Source organism: Oreochromis aureus, linkage group 5 (assembly GCF_013358895.1).
Source record: "Oreochromis aureus strain Israel breed Guangdong linkage group 5, ZZ_aureus, whole genome shotgun sequence".
Lineage (NCBI taxonomy): Eukaryota > Metazoa > Chordata > Actinopteri > Cichliformes > Cichlidae > Oreochromis > Oreochromis aureus.
In genome coordinates, this window is record NC_052946.1 from 33329875 (window position 1) to 33347594 (window position 17720).

The window sequence follows — 17720 nt, forward strand, 5'->3', positions numbered from 1 at the left end:
TTTACGTACAAACCGAGGGGACAACATCTCAACCTGGCAACCTTGCTACCTTCCAGTCATTTGAAGCAGCTAAGCTATACTGAGTCAAAATAGCGTGAACTGATTATTTTTATTAATTAAGCAAAACATTGCAAAAGAAGAGAGACTGGTTTAGAAAATACAATACAAATTACAACGCATATATGCAAATTATTATTTAATTTCCTTTATATAATTTCTTAGAGGGTTAAAAAATACTCCGTTTAAAAAAAACGTATATTTTTCTGGTAATTATTTTTAATGGTTCAGGCTCTAAAGGTCTAAAATTCGTTTTATTGATTCGAAGGGCATACTGCACGTATTTTATGTTTAGCCAATAGGTGGCGATATATAGGCTAAATGAAATGGTAGTTACATCCACACAAGGGGTAGAAGAAGATATCAGGGCCAGTTGCTGTAACTAAAGTGAAGAAGAAGCGCAGCATTGTGAGCGGATAGTGGTTGTCCGTGGGTGGCTGAAAATTAACACGAAATAGACTTTGAAGGTAAGCACATAGTCGCCCTGTCGTTCTTGCTATAGCATTGCTTGCAGCGAACCGTGGATCGTAAAGCATTTGCAGGCGTAACTGTGAACCTATCTGTTTGGTTTTAACGTCCCTCGTTAAGGTAGCGTTAAGAAGCTAACCGCCGACATTAAGCTAGCTCTATGTAGCTACTCCGTAACCACGCTATTAAAACGTCGCTCGGAATGGCGGTGTATGAGAGTATTGCTTTTAATGTTAACCGACTTAGTTTTATGAGCAGTGTAACGAGTCTATTTTTGGATTACATAGCTGGTGCTGTAGCGTGTAAATCGTTATTTATGAGGCGGCCGGAAAGCTTTGACGAAGAGTCCGAATCGAAAGCAACATTACGAGCCGCGGTCGGATTTGTGTTGCTAAAAAAGGCGTTTGGTGAGAGGTGATACACTTGACTGGCATTTGAAGTTTCGCAGTGCTACTTTGCTTTGCTGGTTATTCAGTTATTTTGTTTAACCTTCATTTATACAGATGATCCAATTGAGATTATAATGTCTCATTTACAAACATGCTTCAAATTTTGTTCATTTATTTTCTCCAGTTAAATCAAGGCACGTGAAATACTTACAGCTAATTGACTTTTTTGAGGTTTCTTAAAAAAATATGTCTTTGTTCCTAGAAGCAGCTTATTTTTAATACTTACAATGACTTGTTGGTAATCATAGGACAGTGGCCAAACCGGTTTGAACCGAAGGCAATATTAAGTCAAGTAACTATTTGTTACAACCAACGTAAACAAAAGGGCATCTTTGATCGCACGAAATCTCAAACCTTGGTGCAGATGGGCTACAGCAACAGAAGACTACACCAAGTGCCATGCCCATCAGCTAAGAACGGGAAACTGAGATTACAGTTTACACAGGGTCACTAATATTGGTCAAGAAATAGAGTAAAACATTGCCTGGTTTGATTAGTCTGGTGTTCTGAATTTGCTGTAACTAACATGAAAGTATGAATCTGGCCTAACCTTTATCAGTGGTTCAGGCTGGTGTGATATTTTTGGCAGGATATTTTCTTGGCACATGTTTGGTATCATTTGAACATTGTTTAGCCACCCGGACCTACCTGAGAACATCTCAAACTAGTTTCTTGAACATGACAATGTTGCTGTTGACACTGTGCTCTTGGCCTCCACAATTACCAGATCTCAGTCCAATAGGGCACCTTTGGAATGTGGTGAATGATGAGGTTTGCATTGTGGATCTGCAGCCGACAAATGTACAGCAACACTGTGATGTTATCATGTCAATGTGAACCAAAATCTAGGAGAAATGTTTCCAGCAACTTGAATTTCTTCCATGGGAAATTGAGGCAAAAAGGGATTTAACCTAGTTCTGTGGTGTAACCAAGGTGTAACTAATAAAGTGGCTGGTGTGGAGACTTGTTATTGTGAATCAATTTATTCAATAACTTTCCGAAAGGCTGTTTGAGACTATATTTTAGAGCATTTCATTTGATTAATTTCATAAGCTTATTGTAGTGTTTGTATCTTCTTCTTTTTTTCCCAGACACACTAGTTTCTAAATTCAGTGGATGCTGAATCCAGGCTATCCAGGTTCAAGTTAAGGTATGTAAGGAGCTGCTTCCTGAAAGGTTTATGTAAATTCCTTCAAGTATAAATGCAATGAAACTCTCTCTGGTCTTTCTGCTGTATGTATCTTGAGACCGAAAAACCTCTTGCGGTTCTGTTGTCCTGAAATAATTTTATATTGCGTTATCTAAGGTAGGGCTGCACAATTAATCGTTAGAAAATCGCGATCTCAATTCATACTTATGTGCGATCTCATTTCCAAATGACAACGATTTAAAAAAAGAAAGAAAGAAAGAAAGAAAAAAGATGACGATTGTACCGCATTTTGATCCGGGACATAATCTGCATGAAAACAAGCGCTCACTCTTCCTGCTCAACAAATGACAAGGGCGGAGCCTTATACCACGTGAAACAGAAGCCAGTTGGCAGGGTAAAAACAACGGAGAGCATGTGAGAGATGACGAAGCTGTAAAGGCCAAGAAAGTGACAGGAGAAAATCCGTCCCGGTCAACCACCCAAACATCAATAATGGGAACCGTATACAGCGTTTCCCCATAGCCGTCGAACTCCCACAGGCACAAAGAAATTACGGAGGCTATCACTTATCACCTGGCTAAAGATATGGCTCCCATCAACACTGTGCAAAACGAGGGATTTAGGAAAATGATCAACACCCTAGACAAACGCTACACAGTGCCGTCCTGCAACTATTTTTTCAAATGTTGCACTACCTGCTCTATACACGCAGTGTCGAGCAACGGTGGAGACGGAATTACAAGCAGTACAACATTTTGCGGTAACGACAAAATGTGGGACATTTATTGTTTTTATGTTTATTTATTATTTTTATGTTCAGTCTCAACTGTTATGAAGTTGATGTGCAGTTAATAAGTGCAATAAATATTTATATTGGAAAAGAAAATCGTGAGAGAATCGTGATCTCAATTCTAAGCAAAAAAATCGTGATTCTCATTTTATGCAAAATCGTGCAGCCCTAATCTAAGGCACATAATACGCACATTTCTCCTAAGGACTTTTAAGGAAATTGCGCTGTTTTAGATTTTGGCATTTTCAGAGTGACCCCAGGAACGTGATTTCATTTCAGCTAATCTGATTTTCTTCAAGACGGCGTTATTTCAAGAGAAGAGGACTGCATTTATTTCACAAAGGACTGTTGTGAGACCCAATGGGGCTTATTTTTCTCGGATGGTGTGACTTTAAATTTGCACCACGAACCTTCTAAAATATTTCAGTCGTCAACTATAACTAGAATATATCTCACTCTGAATCCTGAACATCAGACACCGGTGTCTGTCATTTTTCTCTCTCGCTATACAACCACCAAGGACAGTTGTGGATTTCGCTGGGGTACGATGTCGAGAACTTTGTGTTTTGTATCAAGAGAAGTGTGTTATTGAACATTACTTATTAAATAAAAAAAAAAAAAAAAAAAAAAAAAAGGGAAACAATCAGTGGTATAGTCAGTGATTTTAAGTTTTTCTCTTTACAACGTTTTCTCCTTGTGGAATTTTCCTCACTGATTAGTCCTGCTTCTCTAGTGTGGTCTCATTTTCTTCTGCTGCCATTTCTTTGCAGAAAACTCATTTATTTTGCACTAATAATAAAGTCTGCACACAGTGAAGATGAAAAGGGTCATTGCACATTTTACAAGAAGAAACCTTAATTCATTCTGCACGCCTCAGTCAAATTCTGGCATAACTTGTGCCATTTAAACGGATTTAATGTAATTGTTTTTACACGTTCTAGTTTTCTTCTTCATGAAGCGTCTCTATCCAGTAAACGGTTATTTCAAACAAAATTTTATCCAAAATCCCTTTTATGGGGAGATGAGAACATTGTCATTTCAGCACAAGCTACCATGGTGCAGGGGGAAAAAAAAAATCAACATTTATTAAAAAGGGAAAAAAAATCACTTGCAGTGCAACGTTTTTTCCTTTTGCGTATTAACCTGTTGCACAACAGGTTAATTAAATTAGAAAATTATAAATATATGTAAATATTTTGGAGTGGTTTATGATTTATCGGTACATTTCCAGTTTAATTTGGATTTGAAGATTGAACTCTTTTTGATGCTCTGTCTGACCTTTTGTGATTTGAACTTTTGATCCACTAAAACCTTTTATCCTTCCAAGGAATTTGATCTCTTAAGTGAACAAACCAAACCTGTTCAAGCATTTGAGACACACGAAGATACAAACCGGTGTACTTGGGATCTAATCATGTCTCGCCGAAGGAGTCGCAGCCCATCACCAGGGCGCTATTCGCGCTCCTGCAGCAGTAATGATCCTAGAGATTTGGAGAGGAGGATTTTTGTTGGGAATTTGCCGACCTCCGACATGGAAAAGAAGGATTTGGAAGACCTCTTCAGCCCATACGGGAAGGTAGTCGGTCAGTAAACACAATACAAGTTTTAATGACATGACGACAGTATGCATTAGGGAGGTTGTCCCTAAAAGTCATGTGAAATATTGACTAGTTAAAATTACAGACAAGTTCGCATGAAATACAAGAATGTTCTAATTTATATTTTTAAAAGGGATTAAATGGGTAGTTTGATCAAAAATGGCTCTTCAGAATTGTCCTAAGGTTGTGCACTTAAAATATTCCTCTTCCAGGCGTATCCATGTTTCGTGGGTTCGGATTTGTACAATTTGAACGCATTGAGGAAGCCGAAGCTGCAAAGGCGGCCCAAAAAGGTCGAATATATAAAGGTTATAAAATAGGTAAGCCTTAACTGCAAGTGATGTGATTGTATGGCTGAAGGAGTTATTATTCGTGTTCCAAAAAAACCAAGCTAATGAAAGAATAAGGTCAGGTTATGTACTAATAAATAAAAAAAAAAAAAAAAAAAAAATTAAATGGCATAATTATTTGTCTGAATTTAGGAATAAAATATTTTATTATCTTTTTAATTTATTTTTCTTTAAAATTACCCCTATTTTTAGAGTCTGATAAACCACGAATGCACGGTGCTTTGCTTTTCCTTTTTTTTTTTTTTTTTTTTTTTTTTCTTTCCTCTTTTTCTTTTTTTTTCCTTTTTGAACTTGCAAATCAACAATAAAGGCAAACATGCATTTTTAAATTCTGACAAGGCCTGCTGCAATGCTTTTGTGTACGATATTTCAACGCAGATTCAGATGTGTCACCTTTTGGTTTGGGGAGTTTCTGAAGCCCAAATTTGAACTTGAAAATCTAATACATTCAAGCTCTGCTAGTTTCTAGCAAATTTCGACCCGGAGAAAAGACGTCCATCATTTTGGGTTCATCTCAAACTCAATTTGACAGATTGGGCGACAGAATCTTCTGCATTTTGAACTTCCGTCCTTTTTGGATCCTGGCACTCTGTTTCATTTGGACCGTGACGCAGCCACTTCCATTTTTTGCGTGAACATCATTAGCAGATCTCCATGTCACTGTTGTGTTCAACGTTTGGATTGATTTATTTTCAGATGTAAATATGGCAGTGGAGCGACGGCAAGCTAAACCTCAATCCCAGCAGAGCCCTCCACGAAGGTAAAGTAACGCGAAATGAGTGTGAAGAACTACCATCGCCACAGTTGTTGGTTTAAAAAAAAAAGTATTTAACTATATCCTCACCTGTAATTTCCACCAGTGAAGAAGTTCGCTTTATGGATGCTACTGCACCATTAGATGGATTTGTTTATGGCGGATTCAGTATTTCAACCAAAGTTAAAAGTTTACTGATGTGTTGAAATAAAGAATAGAGACATATGGATGTAATTTAAGTGTCTTTGTCTCAAACATTCTTCACGTTGTGGCTGTTTTTCAGCACTGGTGTTCTTTGCATGACGATAGGACTATCGTGTGTCACTTTCTCATGTTTCATATCCAGTAGGAAGGTTTATACCTCACAACAATATTTTTAACATTAATATTTTACAACATTTTTAATTAGGTGTACGTATCTGATGATCTGAAGCTGAATAGTAGTAGTGTATAACATAAAACCGTTGCGTCAGCTGATGTCTGCACAAAATACAAACCATGTTGACCTGTCCTTAAAACCACAGCTGCAGGGTGTTAGTGGTCAAAACTCCATAGAGTACCTTTTTATACTTAAAAAAAAAAAAAGAAAAGAAAAAAAATTACAATTGCCGGTGTGGACTTGTATTTTTCGTTTAAGCTTTGTTGCTTATGTATTCCTTTAACCAGCTCAGCTCAGTTATCACCATACAGATTATGACTCAGTACAGGCTACAGAGCATCCTGCACATGAGAAGCATATTTCAGAGGCAGCAGGTTATGGACCATCTCCACTGGGCACTGGGTTTCTGCGTATTTGGATTCAGTTGCCTATTGTGAATTGTTAAGATAAGTAACTACTGAGCCCACTAAAGGGCAGTGTGAAAGTTTATCTTTTAGACTTCCTCCATGTTGACTTGCTGTAAGTCTTGCATTTCATCTGATCCACTTAAGGGAAACTCTTCTCATCTTTCTATCTCTTCATATTGTAAGTAAAGTGTTTCACTGTACCTTATGGACAGGATATGCAGTAGTTTTTTATTTTTTGTTTTAAATTCTGTACAACACTTAGCTGCTGGAATTTTATATCACTTCAGTGTAAATAGAGTAAGTGTAACACAGCGTTATTTTATTTATTTATTTGTTTATCTTTCGTGGACCAGTGAAAATCCAAATGTGAGGGAATGGGAAAAGTAGGCAGGGTATCATTGTGTGGCGATACAAAGGATTGCTAAACGCGCTTCATGTTTTGGTAGTTTTGTGTTATTTTGTTTGTGAACCGCTTCGGAGTTGAGCCCTTAATAAAACTTACATTTTACATGGTAATAAGTAAATGTTTGGTAAATGTTTGGTTAACCATACTATTTATTTTATGTATAATTTTTTTTTTTTTTTTTTTTTTACTACGAGAGAAACGGGCAAATCACAAGTGTTTAGGAAAATACACTAATATGACTCAAGTAAAACTGGTATGTCATGCTATTTCTGAATATTATATCATTTTACTTGAAACATCTTTACTTGGTCTCTGGCATTCTTGCAACCTCATAGTATGGAAATTCAACTTCCGGAAGAATTAACAGCCTGTGAGCTTATTGCGCTGCATGTGCGAAATAAAACCACCTTCAAAAAGTTTGTTTTATTCAGAGCTGGATTTGTGGTCAATAAACATTACATGTTTGGCTGGTAGTTGTGTGTTTGTAGATCACAGAACATTTTTGAAAACTTGCTGCTAAGACTTATCGGAATCACTGACCGGACTGAATTTGTACAAGTGGTCTGAAGAAGAAAGAAAACAAAGGGAGAAGACGCTGTACTCTGTAAACAAACTGTTTTTTTTGTTGTTGTTGTTGTTTTTAAACATTTGAATAAGTACATATTTATTTTACACGTTTACACTACCAGCCCATAGACCTGTCCTTAGCTGATGAGGACAGGCATTCCTGTTTTCTAATATTTCAAAGGCAGCTTCAACTCTTAACCTGCACTAATGGATGACATTTCTCTCAGGGCCCCGTACAGCACCTACGGGGACAGCAAAGAGCCCCGACCTCGGTCTCGCTCACCTGTTTATGGGCGTGATGGACGTGAGCCTCGGGACAGCCGTGATGGGAGGGACTCCCGGGAGCCTCGACCAGGTGGCCACTCTCGTGACCCTGATTACCGGTACCGTAGCTCAGAGAGCAGAGACAAGGACATCAGAGGTGACCCACGGGATTCTGCTTACAGGTGACTGACAGACCATCCACTGATTGAGTCTTTAGTGGTTAAGCTTTTGTTTGAACCTGAAATTTTCCCATACAGCAGAAGCGAGTATGACAGATACTACCGTAGTGGCAGTGGTGCAGAAGATTATTACAGGAGGAAGGACGAGGCCTACAGGGATGCTTATGGAGATCCCTGGAATGGACGTCGTGAGCCAGAAGGTATGTTGTCTTCAGTGTACAGGGTATAGTTTAGTAATGGTTGGTTTGAATACTCTGAATTTTAATTGATTTGTTGTTGGTTTTTTTTTCATGTGTGGGTTTAATTCTCATGATTATTCAAGTGTTGGTTTTGTGTTTTTCCTCTAATATCTTGAAATTTTTTGGGGGGGGTAATATTAGGTTTACAATTGAAATCACTACGAATATAAAGTACCAAGATTTCTGCATAATTAAATTCAGAATAATACAAATTTAAACTGACATTATTTTGAAATCACTCCCACCTCTCATTACCTGTAGAGGAGCGTCTACGACCAGAAGAACGCCGGCGTAATGAACTGTATCGCCAGTACTATGAAGAACTTCAGCGACGTCATGACGCTGACCGTCCTGTCGACTGCTCTGTAATTGTTGTCAACAAAGCCCAAAAGTATGTCCACAGTCTGTTCTGTATAGGAAGAAAAACTGATCCTGGACCAGAAACATCTCTCTAAATATTCAAAGTACATGGAATGTTTTCATTTCATACTGCTCCTGTTTGTGTGTGTGTGTGTGTGTGTGTGTGTGTGTGTGTGTCCGTGTGTGTGTCTCTGTACTTGTGCTTCAAAACCCACTGTAGGGAGTATGCTGAGACGGTTGGGCGGAAGGTCCGTGACTTGGGAATGGTGGTGGATTTGATCTTCCTCAACACAGAAGTGTCTCTAACTCAAGCACTGGAGGATGTAGGCCGAGCTCGTACTCCTTTTGCCATCATCATAACCCAACAACACCAGGTGCATCGGTCCTGCACTGTCAATATCCTGTTTGGCACACCTCAAGGTAATTCAAGATGATATTAACATGTTTTTTGGAACGTTTCAGGTCATTCAGAAGTGTCAGAATCTTATTTTGTTTGGTTGCATTTCTTGCATTTATTCTTACAGAGCATCGAAACATGCCCATGCAGGACGCCATGATGCTGGTTGCCCACAACTATGACACCTACAAAATCGAAAACCGTGAAAAAGAACGTGAGGAGATAGCCAGAAAGGCTGCGAAGATGGCAGACGATGTGTTACTCAGAGAGCCTGACCGAGAGAGCCACCCAGTCTCCTTACTTACTAGCATCACACTATTGGCTGAAAATAGGTAATGTGTTTAAATCTTTATGCTTTTATACAAGTATGCTGAAACATGGAGACTTTACAATGAAATAACATGGCTTTGGGGAATGCAACATTTCATCAGTTAGTGATGGTGTGTTGTAGTTGTCTACATGATATTTAGTTTCTCTGTATTGAAAGAATAATCTTGTTTTGTTGGATAGATTTGTGACTCCAGACGAGTTGGACAGTCTGATTGCATACCTGAAGGACAAAAGAGCTCGGCTGGTACGAAGCACAGCAGATCCCCTTGCAGGTAATGCCACCTCTTTGGTTTAATTTTTTTCATTTACATACACATAAAAAGGAACTGGTGGACTGGAAATGGTTATTGACTTTTCTGTTGAATACAATGACTTCTATAGAGAAGCAAATAACTGATGTCTCCATACAGCTCCAGTCCATGTTGGGCCTCCTCCAGCAGTACATCATGAAGTTCCCTCTTCAGCTGCAGCACTCCCTCCTTCATCTACTCACACACCCCCACAGTCAGGTCATCTCAGTCTGTCAGCGGGTTCAAGCACCTCGGCTAATCCGAGTCACCAGCAGGAGCTGCAGGCTAAAATCCTCAGTCTGTTCAACAGTGGCAGCGGGCAGTTAGCAGGCACTACTGGCCTCTCCTCTGCACCCTCACAGTCACACTCATATGGATCTCTTGGCCAGTCTCCTTCCCAAAACCCATCCCGCCTACCAATGCCAGGTCCTCCTGCACCTGCATCTCAGGGGTACGCAAACCCTCCAGGCCGAATGCCAGTTGCCACCAGTGTTCAGAGACCCCCTGCTTCTGCTTCAGGCATCAATTTTGACAACCCGAGTGTCCAGAAAGCTCTTGACACACTCATTCAGAGTGGACCCTCTCTCAACCATCTGGTGAGTAGTGGGGCCTCTCAGCAGCAAGCCCCAAGACCATCACCCAGCATGGGTCAGGCCCCACCTGTGTCTATGTACCCCCGACACTACTGAAAAGCTGTAGAACCCTGAATTATTATTTTTTTTCCCTCCGATGCCACACTCTTTCCTGTGCAGTGACTTTTCTTGCTTAGTATCAGTAGACTGTAGGGATGTTTTTGTAAAACCTTTTAATCTCTTTTCCTCCATTGTGTTCATAAAATGTGAAGACTTTTTTGCAGCTGTTGGCCAGAAAATAATTATTCAGTCTTGTTATGAGTTAACGTTATGAAGTAAATTTTGCTCACTGACGGAATTCTCAGTTCTTTTCCAACTATTGTCTTATAGTTTTACAGTCTTTTAATTTGTAACATTGTTTTTTTCATGAACAAAACAAGACATAATTAAAAACTCGGACACAATTCCTGTAATAAAATGGTATTGGTTTATTGCATTTTGTGCTGACAAATCTATAAAATGGAACGGGTATCGCCAGAAGCCATAGAGATAAGCATTTGAAATGTAAGATAAAACTACTTTTTCCTCTTTATTTTTTCTTTTAAATGTACCATGAACCACAATAGAGAATAATACATGTCTTTTTTTTGTTTTAGAATATTTAACTTGCACTGACACAAAAAAATAAACACCTCCACACTAACTGTAGTTTATTTACACGTAGCCCCCTCCCACCCTCGCCCATGACCACCCCCGCCCCCAGCAGGTACAAGTGCACATGTACACACAAACACACTCCCACAGAACTGAAAGGAACACACTACGGCTTTACCATAAGACTAGGTATGGTATCAAGGAAAAGTAATGAATGGTTCATTCTGAACCAATGTTTCAATATTGTTGAATTTGATACAGGTGTGTCTTTGTGTGTATGCTGTATACATCCTCTACATCCAGTGCATTTTTTATTTTTTTTCCCTCCAAGCATCCATACAGAGTGTTTCCCACAAGTCCAGTGAATTTAAAAACAAGTCTGGACAGTGACAAGGTTATGGTACTGGTTACTTTTTTCTTTTTCTTTTTTTTTCTTTTTTTGTTAAAGCCATCAAGTATTACGGAATAATGCATTTTGGGAAATATCCATTAAAAAAAGTTGAAGGATAAGAGAGTCTGTAGCAGAAAAACTCAAATCTCCAATAACTGAATCTGTTCAAATGAAACTGGGCATTTGTTAAAGCTCAGTACTTGTGTGTACACCTTATTTAAAACGTACAAAAAACAAAGTTTGTAATGACAGATTACATACTCTGCTCTTTATTAGTCAAGACCAGCAACTTACTAATGCCCAGACACAGTCCTTTCACAAATGATGTGTTTTTAAGCCTTGGTCTAAGCAGCGATCACACAAACTAGATCCGTGTTAGTTTTGAGCTTCAGAAATGCTGGTAGATGGATATACCTTTTGATAAAGCCGTAATTGGTTTATTGCACAAAATGCAATAAACCAATACCTGTGCCCTTCCCAAAATGCACAACTTGTCCTCTTAAGGTCATTTAAAAGCCTAAATAGCAAAGCAGTTTTGGTAGTTGGAAATACTTCTATCAATACACTGAATAAAACCAAAACTGGTGACTGAAAAGAGGTACATCGCCAGTTTTGGACAGGCAGCAGACTTACTGCTTTTTCAAACATTTAAAAATAAAAATTAGCAGGCGTCTCCTATAATACCTTGGCACGTCCAGTGTTCTTTGTTTTACCTTGTTGAAACAATATTCTCATGGGAAGTGACATTTGCTACAAATTTTGATAAGAAGGTAAACAGTTTGCACGTGTCTTCATCTAATTCACTGGAGCACACATTTTCACACTCATTTATGTAGTTAACTGAAATATACTTTGGTAATCACTTCATCTCCAGCTATTAGACACAATGAGAGGACCATGTCAACAGATCTACCATAAAAAATAGAATCTCATACTAGAATAATATTCATCCTGGGATACAATGGGCCAGTGCTAAGGAAAAAATATTATTCTTCTACAAAAAAAAAAAGTGTCTGATATAAACAAAATACTTTTATACCACAAACACCCAATATATTTTCAATACACCTTGTTCAGGGTAGTTGCATGCATGCACTGAGTTACACAACATAACCGGAGTGGGGCTCTGCTTGCACTGCATGAATAGCCGCTCGAGTTTTTCTCATCTGACTCCCAGAGAGATCGACTGTGTGAAATGTAAGTGCAGCTGTTGCATTACCTTCCATATCAGGCACATCTGATGCTTCTGTGTAGATAATATTGAGGGGGTATGATCTTATTTCAGCTACAGACTGTGTGCCCCCATCTGCAATAATCTGGGATTAGTTTTGTACTTCTCTGTTGGTGTCCTAACACGACAGCCTCCTCAACCCGGTAACAGATGTGTTTCAGAGCCCTTAATATCCATTTTAGGATGGAGACTGGGTAATGATCACCGGCAAGTTTGCCTCATGCTACAGTTGTGCAGGTGAAAGATCTGATCTAAATCACGGATCAGTTCAGGGGGGAGAGGGACGTGCTGGTTTTTAAGTCGACTATCGCGCCTTGTCCAAGCAGAGCCTGTACCAGGTTTGGAAGCGCGAGTTTTATATTCTTTGATCATTTCTCAGAATTATACTGCAGTCACATTTAAAATACAGAGCTGGGGTGGATTTTCGTGGTTGGGATGGGGGAGACCAGGGAGCTGGGGCAGAAGGGCTGAGGAGTGGGGTTGAGGGGGAATTCTGGGAAGGCTCACCTCACAGATTGAGTGACAAGCACTAGAAATTTAACAGTTACTATTATTCTTTTTAAAGAAGTTTGGCAAGGAAAAAAAAAAAGTGATGCATGCTAAAAATGTCCAAGAAAACGCTCAAATGATAAGATGTAAACAAAATTAACAGGTAGGTGTCTGAACTGTTGCAGCTGGGAACCGCAGCGAGATGATGGGATTTCATGATTTATTTTTATTTTTTTTTAGTCTGAGCTGTCAGACCGCCACAGCTGGCTGTAAATACACTCTTGTGCCACCAGGGATCACTGTGGGACAGAATCTGTACAGAGCAGGCTGGCTGTTTTGCCATCCGACCCCTCCATCACAGAGTGCCCCCTCAGTGTAAAGTGCTGTGCTGCCTCTGCCACATTTTGGTTGAACACTTTAGGTTTTTCTGGTCCAAAAGACCTGGTGACAAACACTCTAAAAATTTAAGAGACTGCTGACATCTCCAGTTATTTATATAAACTGAAATTGTGACAAAATGGGAAAAAAAATACTGGTATGAGAGCAATATTGCACATAATCTTACAAAACTCTAAGACTTTGCCCACAGTGATAGAACAGTGTACAACAAAAGACAACACTAGCAGATTACAGTGTCCTTGATTTGTGATATTCATATTTACAAAAATGTGAAATGACTATTCCCAAGGCTCGTCTATTTGCAAACTCAAAATCTTCTATCACAATACATAAGACTACTTGAGCGAGATTGAAATATAACGATTAACAATATAGTGAACTCATACTTTTTCCTGTTTTGTTTTTGTTTTTTGTTTGAGTTTTTTGCAAAAAAACTTATTTTCAAGGTTAAACCATGCTGCCGACTGTGCGGCAACACTCCTGAGTTCTCAAAATCGGAAACTCATTGAGAACGTTTGACACCTTTCTCCACCACTCTGACTCTGCACCTTAAAACATGTAAGTCATCACGATATAAAATCACTAAAACAAATATTGCCACATGGTACCATGCAAACAGCAATTATAAAACATTTATAATTCCATAAATAAATTTATTTCCAATAAACTTCTCCAATAAACATCAGATATCTTTTCTTTTGAATAAATTTAAAAGGCTCAGTTGATGCAGGCAATGTTGTAGAGACAATCCCAAAATAACCATGTTCTTCAAAAACAGGTGTGAGTGTCAAACAACCCCAACCCCTTTTGTGACAAGCATAATAAATAAATTCTTTATCACTTGGCACAGAGAAATCTTTGAAACTAGGAGTGGGCTACTTGTCTTCAGGTGTCACAGGTAGGTGTGTTTAAAAGTCTCAAAACAAATATTCATGTTTTAATATTTTGGCAATTCCACTCGGTTTCTTTAAAAGCGCTAAACAGAAAACGTGTTCCCCTAAAACTGGTTCGCTTTACTCAGGGGATTAAAGATAGTAATTACGAGAGCACGTTTTAGAAAAGACAATAAAGGGTGACGGTTTTGCCCTCAGTTGTAATATTGCATCAAGGTATTCAGTATAGTTTTCTAATAAAACAGAAAGCTAACCCTGTCGAGAGATCACGGGCCAAATGTGTACAGGTACAGCCGTGTCTTGTTAGATAACCACCGCTACCACTGCTGATATGTATGTCTATACCCTTTTTACTATATCTTTAATGTTGATTTATCTCATCTCTATTTACAGTACAAATAAATCTATAGATACTAGAAGCATTCACAACATATGGTCCGACATTCAAGCAACACTAAAAACATTTAATACTGTTTGTAAATAGTTCTAGAAACTAATTTGTTTTGCTTCCCTATATCGTATATACTGTATATATATATTTTTATATATATATATATATATGTTTATTTATATTTACTGTATATTTCTACTAGAAGTGCAAATGACCAAAAACAGTTTCTTTAAGAAAAGAAACAGGAGCAATCAAAGTAAAGTGACAGCTGTCCTTGGTCAGAGTGAGATGATTTTGGATTTTATAAGACTTACGAAATCTACATATACAAAATATATGTGTAAAAAAATAAATAACGTGATCACGTGAGTCCAGATTTCAACCATTGCACATTCCTTCAAAAATGCACTCTTCAAACGTAAATATGATTTGTTCACAAGTCATTCAGTCACAGGGATGTATGTGGCTCAAATCTTAACCAATCAAATAGAATAGAAAATCTCACTGGAGAGTAGTCTACTGCATAGAGTTCATTCTTGTGGACAAAGTGAGTAGCTACAGAAGCCATTGTCCTCTCTATTTATTTAGGCTAGACCCTATAAACAAATAACCAATAGATGTTCAAAAACTCAACTCGGCGAGAGCAGATATCGACAACAGCTGGACGTTTTATGGAGGGCTGAACATGTATTCTTTAATTATCTATAGGGTGACATTCCAACTAGTGTCATCACCATGCTAGTTTCCCGTAGACACCTCCTTTTACCTTTTTTTAACGACACTTTGTTCTCTCTAACTTGAATCGGCAGAATTTTGTTTACCACTTCTCTGAAAAAACTTTGATATGGCACATTTAATGTATTGAAGTTTGGCAAAACAGTGGCAGAGCTATGAATGACAAGATGATATACAGCTATTTCATCAATATGTGTAAATTCAGTCTATAAACGTAAATACATATTTGTTCTCTACATGAAAAAATAACATTTAGTATTTTTTTTTTCTTAATGAACTTGATGAAATCATCAAAATTTCACTCGTCGCACAGTGGTGGACAGTGCAGGTGCAGTGCTTTGTCGAGGTTACAATGACGCTTATCATAGTGAAAGGAGCCTATGCCATCCAATAAATAAATCCAATAAAGAAATAAATAAATAACTTTTTTTTTAAAAGCAGCTGTTTTGAGCTGTCTCCGTTTTTCCTCTCCATTAGAATCTTTTTAGTATGTCACAAAAATACTACACTCATACTGAACAACGCGTCAGAGCTTGTACATTATTTACAGTGATCCACACGAGAGGTCGAGGGGTGCTGGCGCTGATAATCTCCTCAGAGGGGGCTTTGTCATGTCTCCCCACTCCGCTGTCACACCAGGCTTCTGCTAGGAAACGCACTATTCACAGTTTAATTGTGTGTCAATCTCAACAAACTAAGCTAGCCTTGTATTTTTTGGCACTAACAGTGGCCACAGGGATGAACAGCCACTAAGAAATGAGCTGAAAGGAGTGTAGGTGATGGAATCAACAGAATGAGTGGAGCATCAATTTAAAGATAATACTGCAAGTCTGATCCACATGCCATTTCACTTTTTTCAAATGCCATTGTGAATTACACATACATACGTACTCCAGCAGGTGACACTGACTGTGGGTAGAAGTATCTTCTGCCTTGAACGGTTATTCACATCGTAGACAGCAGGTTGGAACGCTGTGGGAAGTGTCCAATCACCACGAGGGAACCGAATAGACAATCCTACATTGATCTCATTTCAGCTAGCTCTTGATCTCTCCGTGGAGAAGCTGTGTCTATGCCACATTTGTGTTCGAACAGGGGAAAAAAATAAATAAAATCTACCTAGATTAAAACAAAGAGACACATACATGCATGTGTGCTCACACCTCAGCTAACAACCCATGCAGACCCCATCACCACCTCCTCCTGACCGAGTCACTGCGACTCAGTGCGAGTTTCTGTAGCAGACTGCAATCTTGCAAAGCAAAAAACGTCTCCAAGAACAAATGTTGATAGCATCTAATTCAGTCTAGAGCCTATACTATTTATAGCAGTTTTTTTTGCCTGGAGTGAGAGTAGCTTAGTGTTTAATACTGCTTGTTGGTTTGCTGGGGTTTGAGCTTGGGGAGAGGTGCTGAAGCTGAGCTGGGTTATTTGGTTGGGTGTGAGAGGACTATGTCATAGAAATAAACTGTAAGAATGATATAATAATGGTGCAGCATTGATGAGAGGGTTTGGGTACGGGTGACACAGGAGCAGGGCTGAGAGAGGGGTGATAATGAGGGGAGGGGGTTTGCTTTTTCAGGAGTAGATAGTGATGACCTCGCGACCACCTCCACGGACTAGGAGGACTCGGTTCAGGCCCTCAGTGAGGACCTCAAGAAACTCCATATCTGGGAGAGAACGATTAAGGAAACAGCTCATACACTCAGTTCACAATGTTCCCCTTTTGCTCTGTGATGCTCACTTTGCACTCAATGACCTATAATGAGAAAATGAAACCTCGAAAACCTGAAACCAGGTTTTTCTGAGGTAAATTTTTACAGGCCTCGGGCATCTACACTTGGAACATTTATCACTTTCTTCCTGTTATTTTTTTAAGGTTGTGACAGACTGGATGGAAAGCATCTGTAAGCAGCTGTCTGTCTGTTTTGTAAAGAGAAGTCACAGATTTGTTCTGCAGCCGCTAAATCGCCTTATTGGTGTTATATCATGGTTTGCTCCATATATTCATTGAGATGGGCTTTGAACAAACTGTCATCTTGCTTCTAAAAAGATTTTGGTGCTATTCAAAGAGTTCACTTTTTGACTTGTCAGAGGAGCTTTTTCCTAATGCTGTCAGAGGGCTTTAAATGCAGTTTGACAAACTTCAAGCAGGTTGTCAGACTGGCTTCTGTCTAGCTGCTCGAACCCAAAAGGTCTAAATGATGAAGTGCTCATGACATTGTGATCTTTCTGGCAGGTTCTTCCATCTGTAGAAAGAACTTCTGGAGTTCTGTTAGAGTGACTGCTGGGCTTTTTGTTATCTCCTGGACCAAACCCTTTGTGTCTGGTACTAAGCTTGGCTGAATGATCAGATCTAGGTGGAGTGATTTCTGGCTTCTTCCATTTTCCTATTTTTGAATTTACAGTGCTACTGAAAATACCCAAAGCTTTTATAGCCATTTCCTGACATTTATGACAAAGGTCTACGAGCAGTTTCCTTGGACTTCATGGCTTAAATTGTTGTAAACAAAGCAAGGACACTGCCAGAA

At 38.9% G+C, this 17720-nt stretch overlaps 2 protein-coding genes across 7 annotated transcripts in view; one reads left to right on the forward strand and one right to left on the reverse strand.

The window, feature by feature from the left end:
• The first annotated feature begins 375 nt into the window (after nucleotides 1-375).
• ncoa5 (nuclear receptor coactivator 5) lies at nucleotides 376-10484 on the forward strand. 4 transcript variants are annotated; one of them, XM_031738864.2, is made up of 12 exons: nucleotides 376-524; nucleotides 2066-2124; nucleotides 4242-4497; nucleotides 4725-4832; nucleotides 5559-5622; nucleotides 7603-7821; nucleotides 7900-8018; nucleotides 8319-8448; nucleotides 8635-8837; nucleotides 8942-9146; nucleotides 9325-9416; nucleotides 9555-10484. In XM_031738864.2, exons 3-12 carry the CDS (start codon nucleotides 4329-4331, stop codon nucleotides 10121-10123), a joined length of 1878 nt encoding a protein of 625 aa, XP_031594724.1. In that variant the 5' UTR covers nucleotides 376-524; nucleotides 2066-2124; nucleotides 4242-4328; the 3' UTR covers nucleotides 10124-10484. The 4 variants fall into 4 exon arrangements, with proteins under 4 accessions (XP_031594724.1, XP_031594714.1, XP_031594705.1 ...); XM_031738854.2 differs by having other exon boundaries at nucleotides 381-524; nucleotides 7897-8018; nucleotides 8638-8837; XM_031738845.2 differs by having other exon boundaries at nucleotides 383-524; nucleotides 7897-8018.
• Nucleotides 10471-17720, reverse strand: part of slc12a5a (solute carrier family 12 member 5a) — a 186314-nt gene continuing 179064 nt past the window's right edge. For all 3 annotated transcript variants that reach the window (XM_039612342.1, XM_039612343.1, XM_031738567.2), the window contains one exon: nucleotides 10471-16859. In XM_039612342.1, the coding sequence (XP_039468276.1) occupies nucleotides 16768-16859 (92 nt within the window). In that variant the 3' untranslated portion in view covers nucleotides 10471-16767. The remainder of the gene's footprint in view (nucleotides 16860-17720) is intronic.

Excerpts from the sequence above, each read along its gene's own strand:
- ncoa5 (XM_031738845.2), top strand. The coding sequence starts at position 4,329 with ATGTCTCGCCGAAGGAGTCGCAGCCCATCACCAGGGCGCTATTCGCGC. Across the intron at positions 7,822-7,896 it reads CCACGGGATTCTGCTTACAG|CAGAAGCGAGTATGACAGAT; the intron begins GTGACTGACAGA and ends TTTCCCATACAG. Across the intron at positions 8,838-8,941 it reads CCTGTTTGGCACACCTCAAG|AGCATCGAAACATGCCCATG; the intron begins GTAATTCAAGAT and ends TTATTCTTACAG.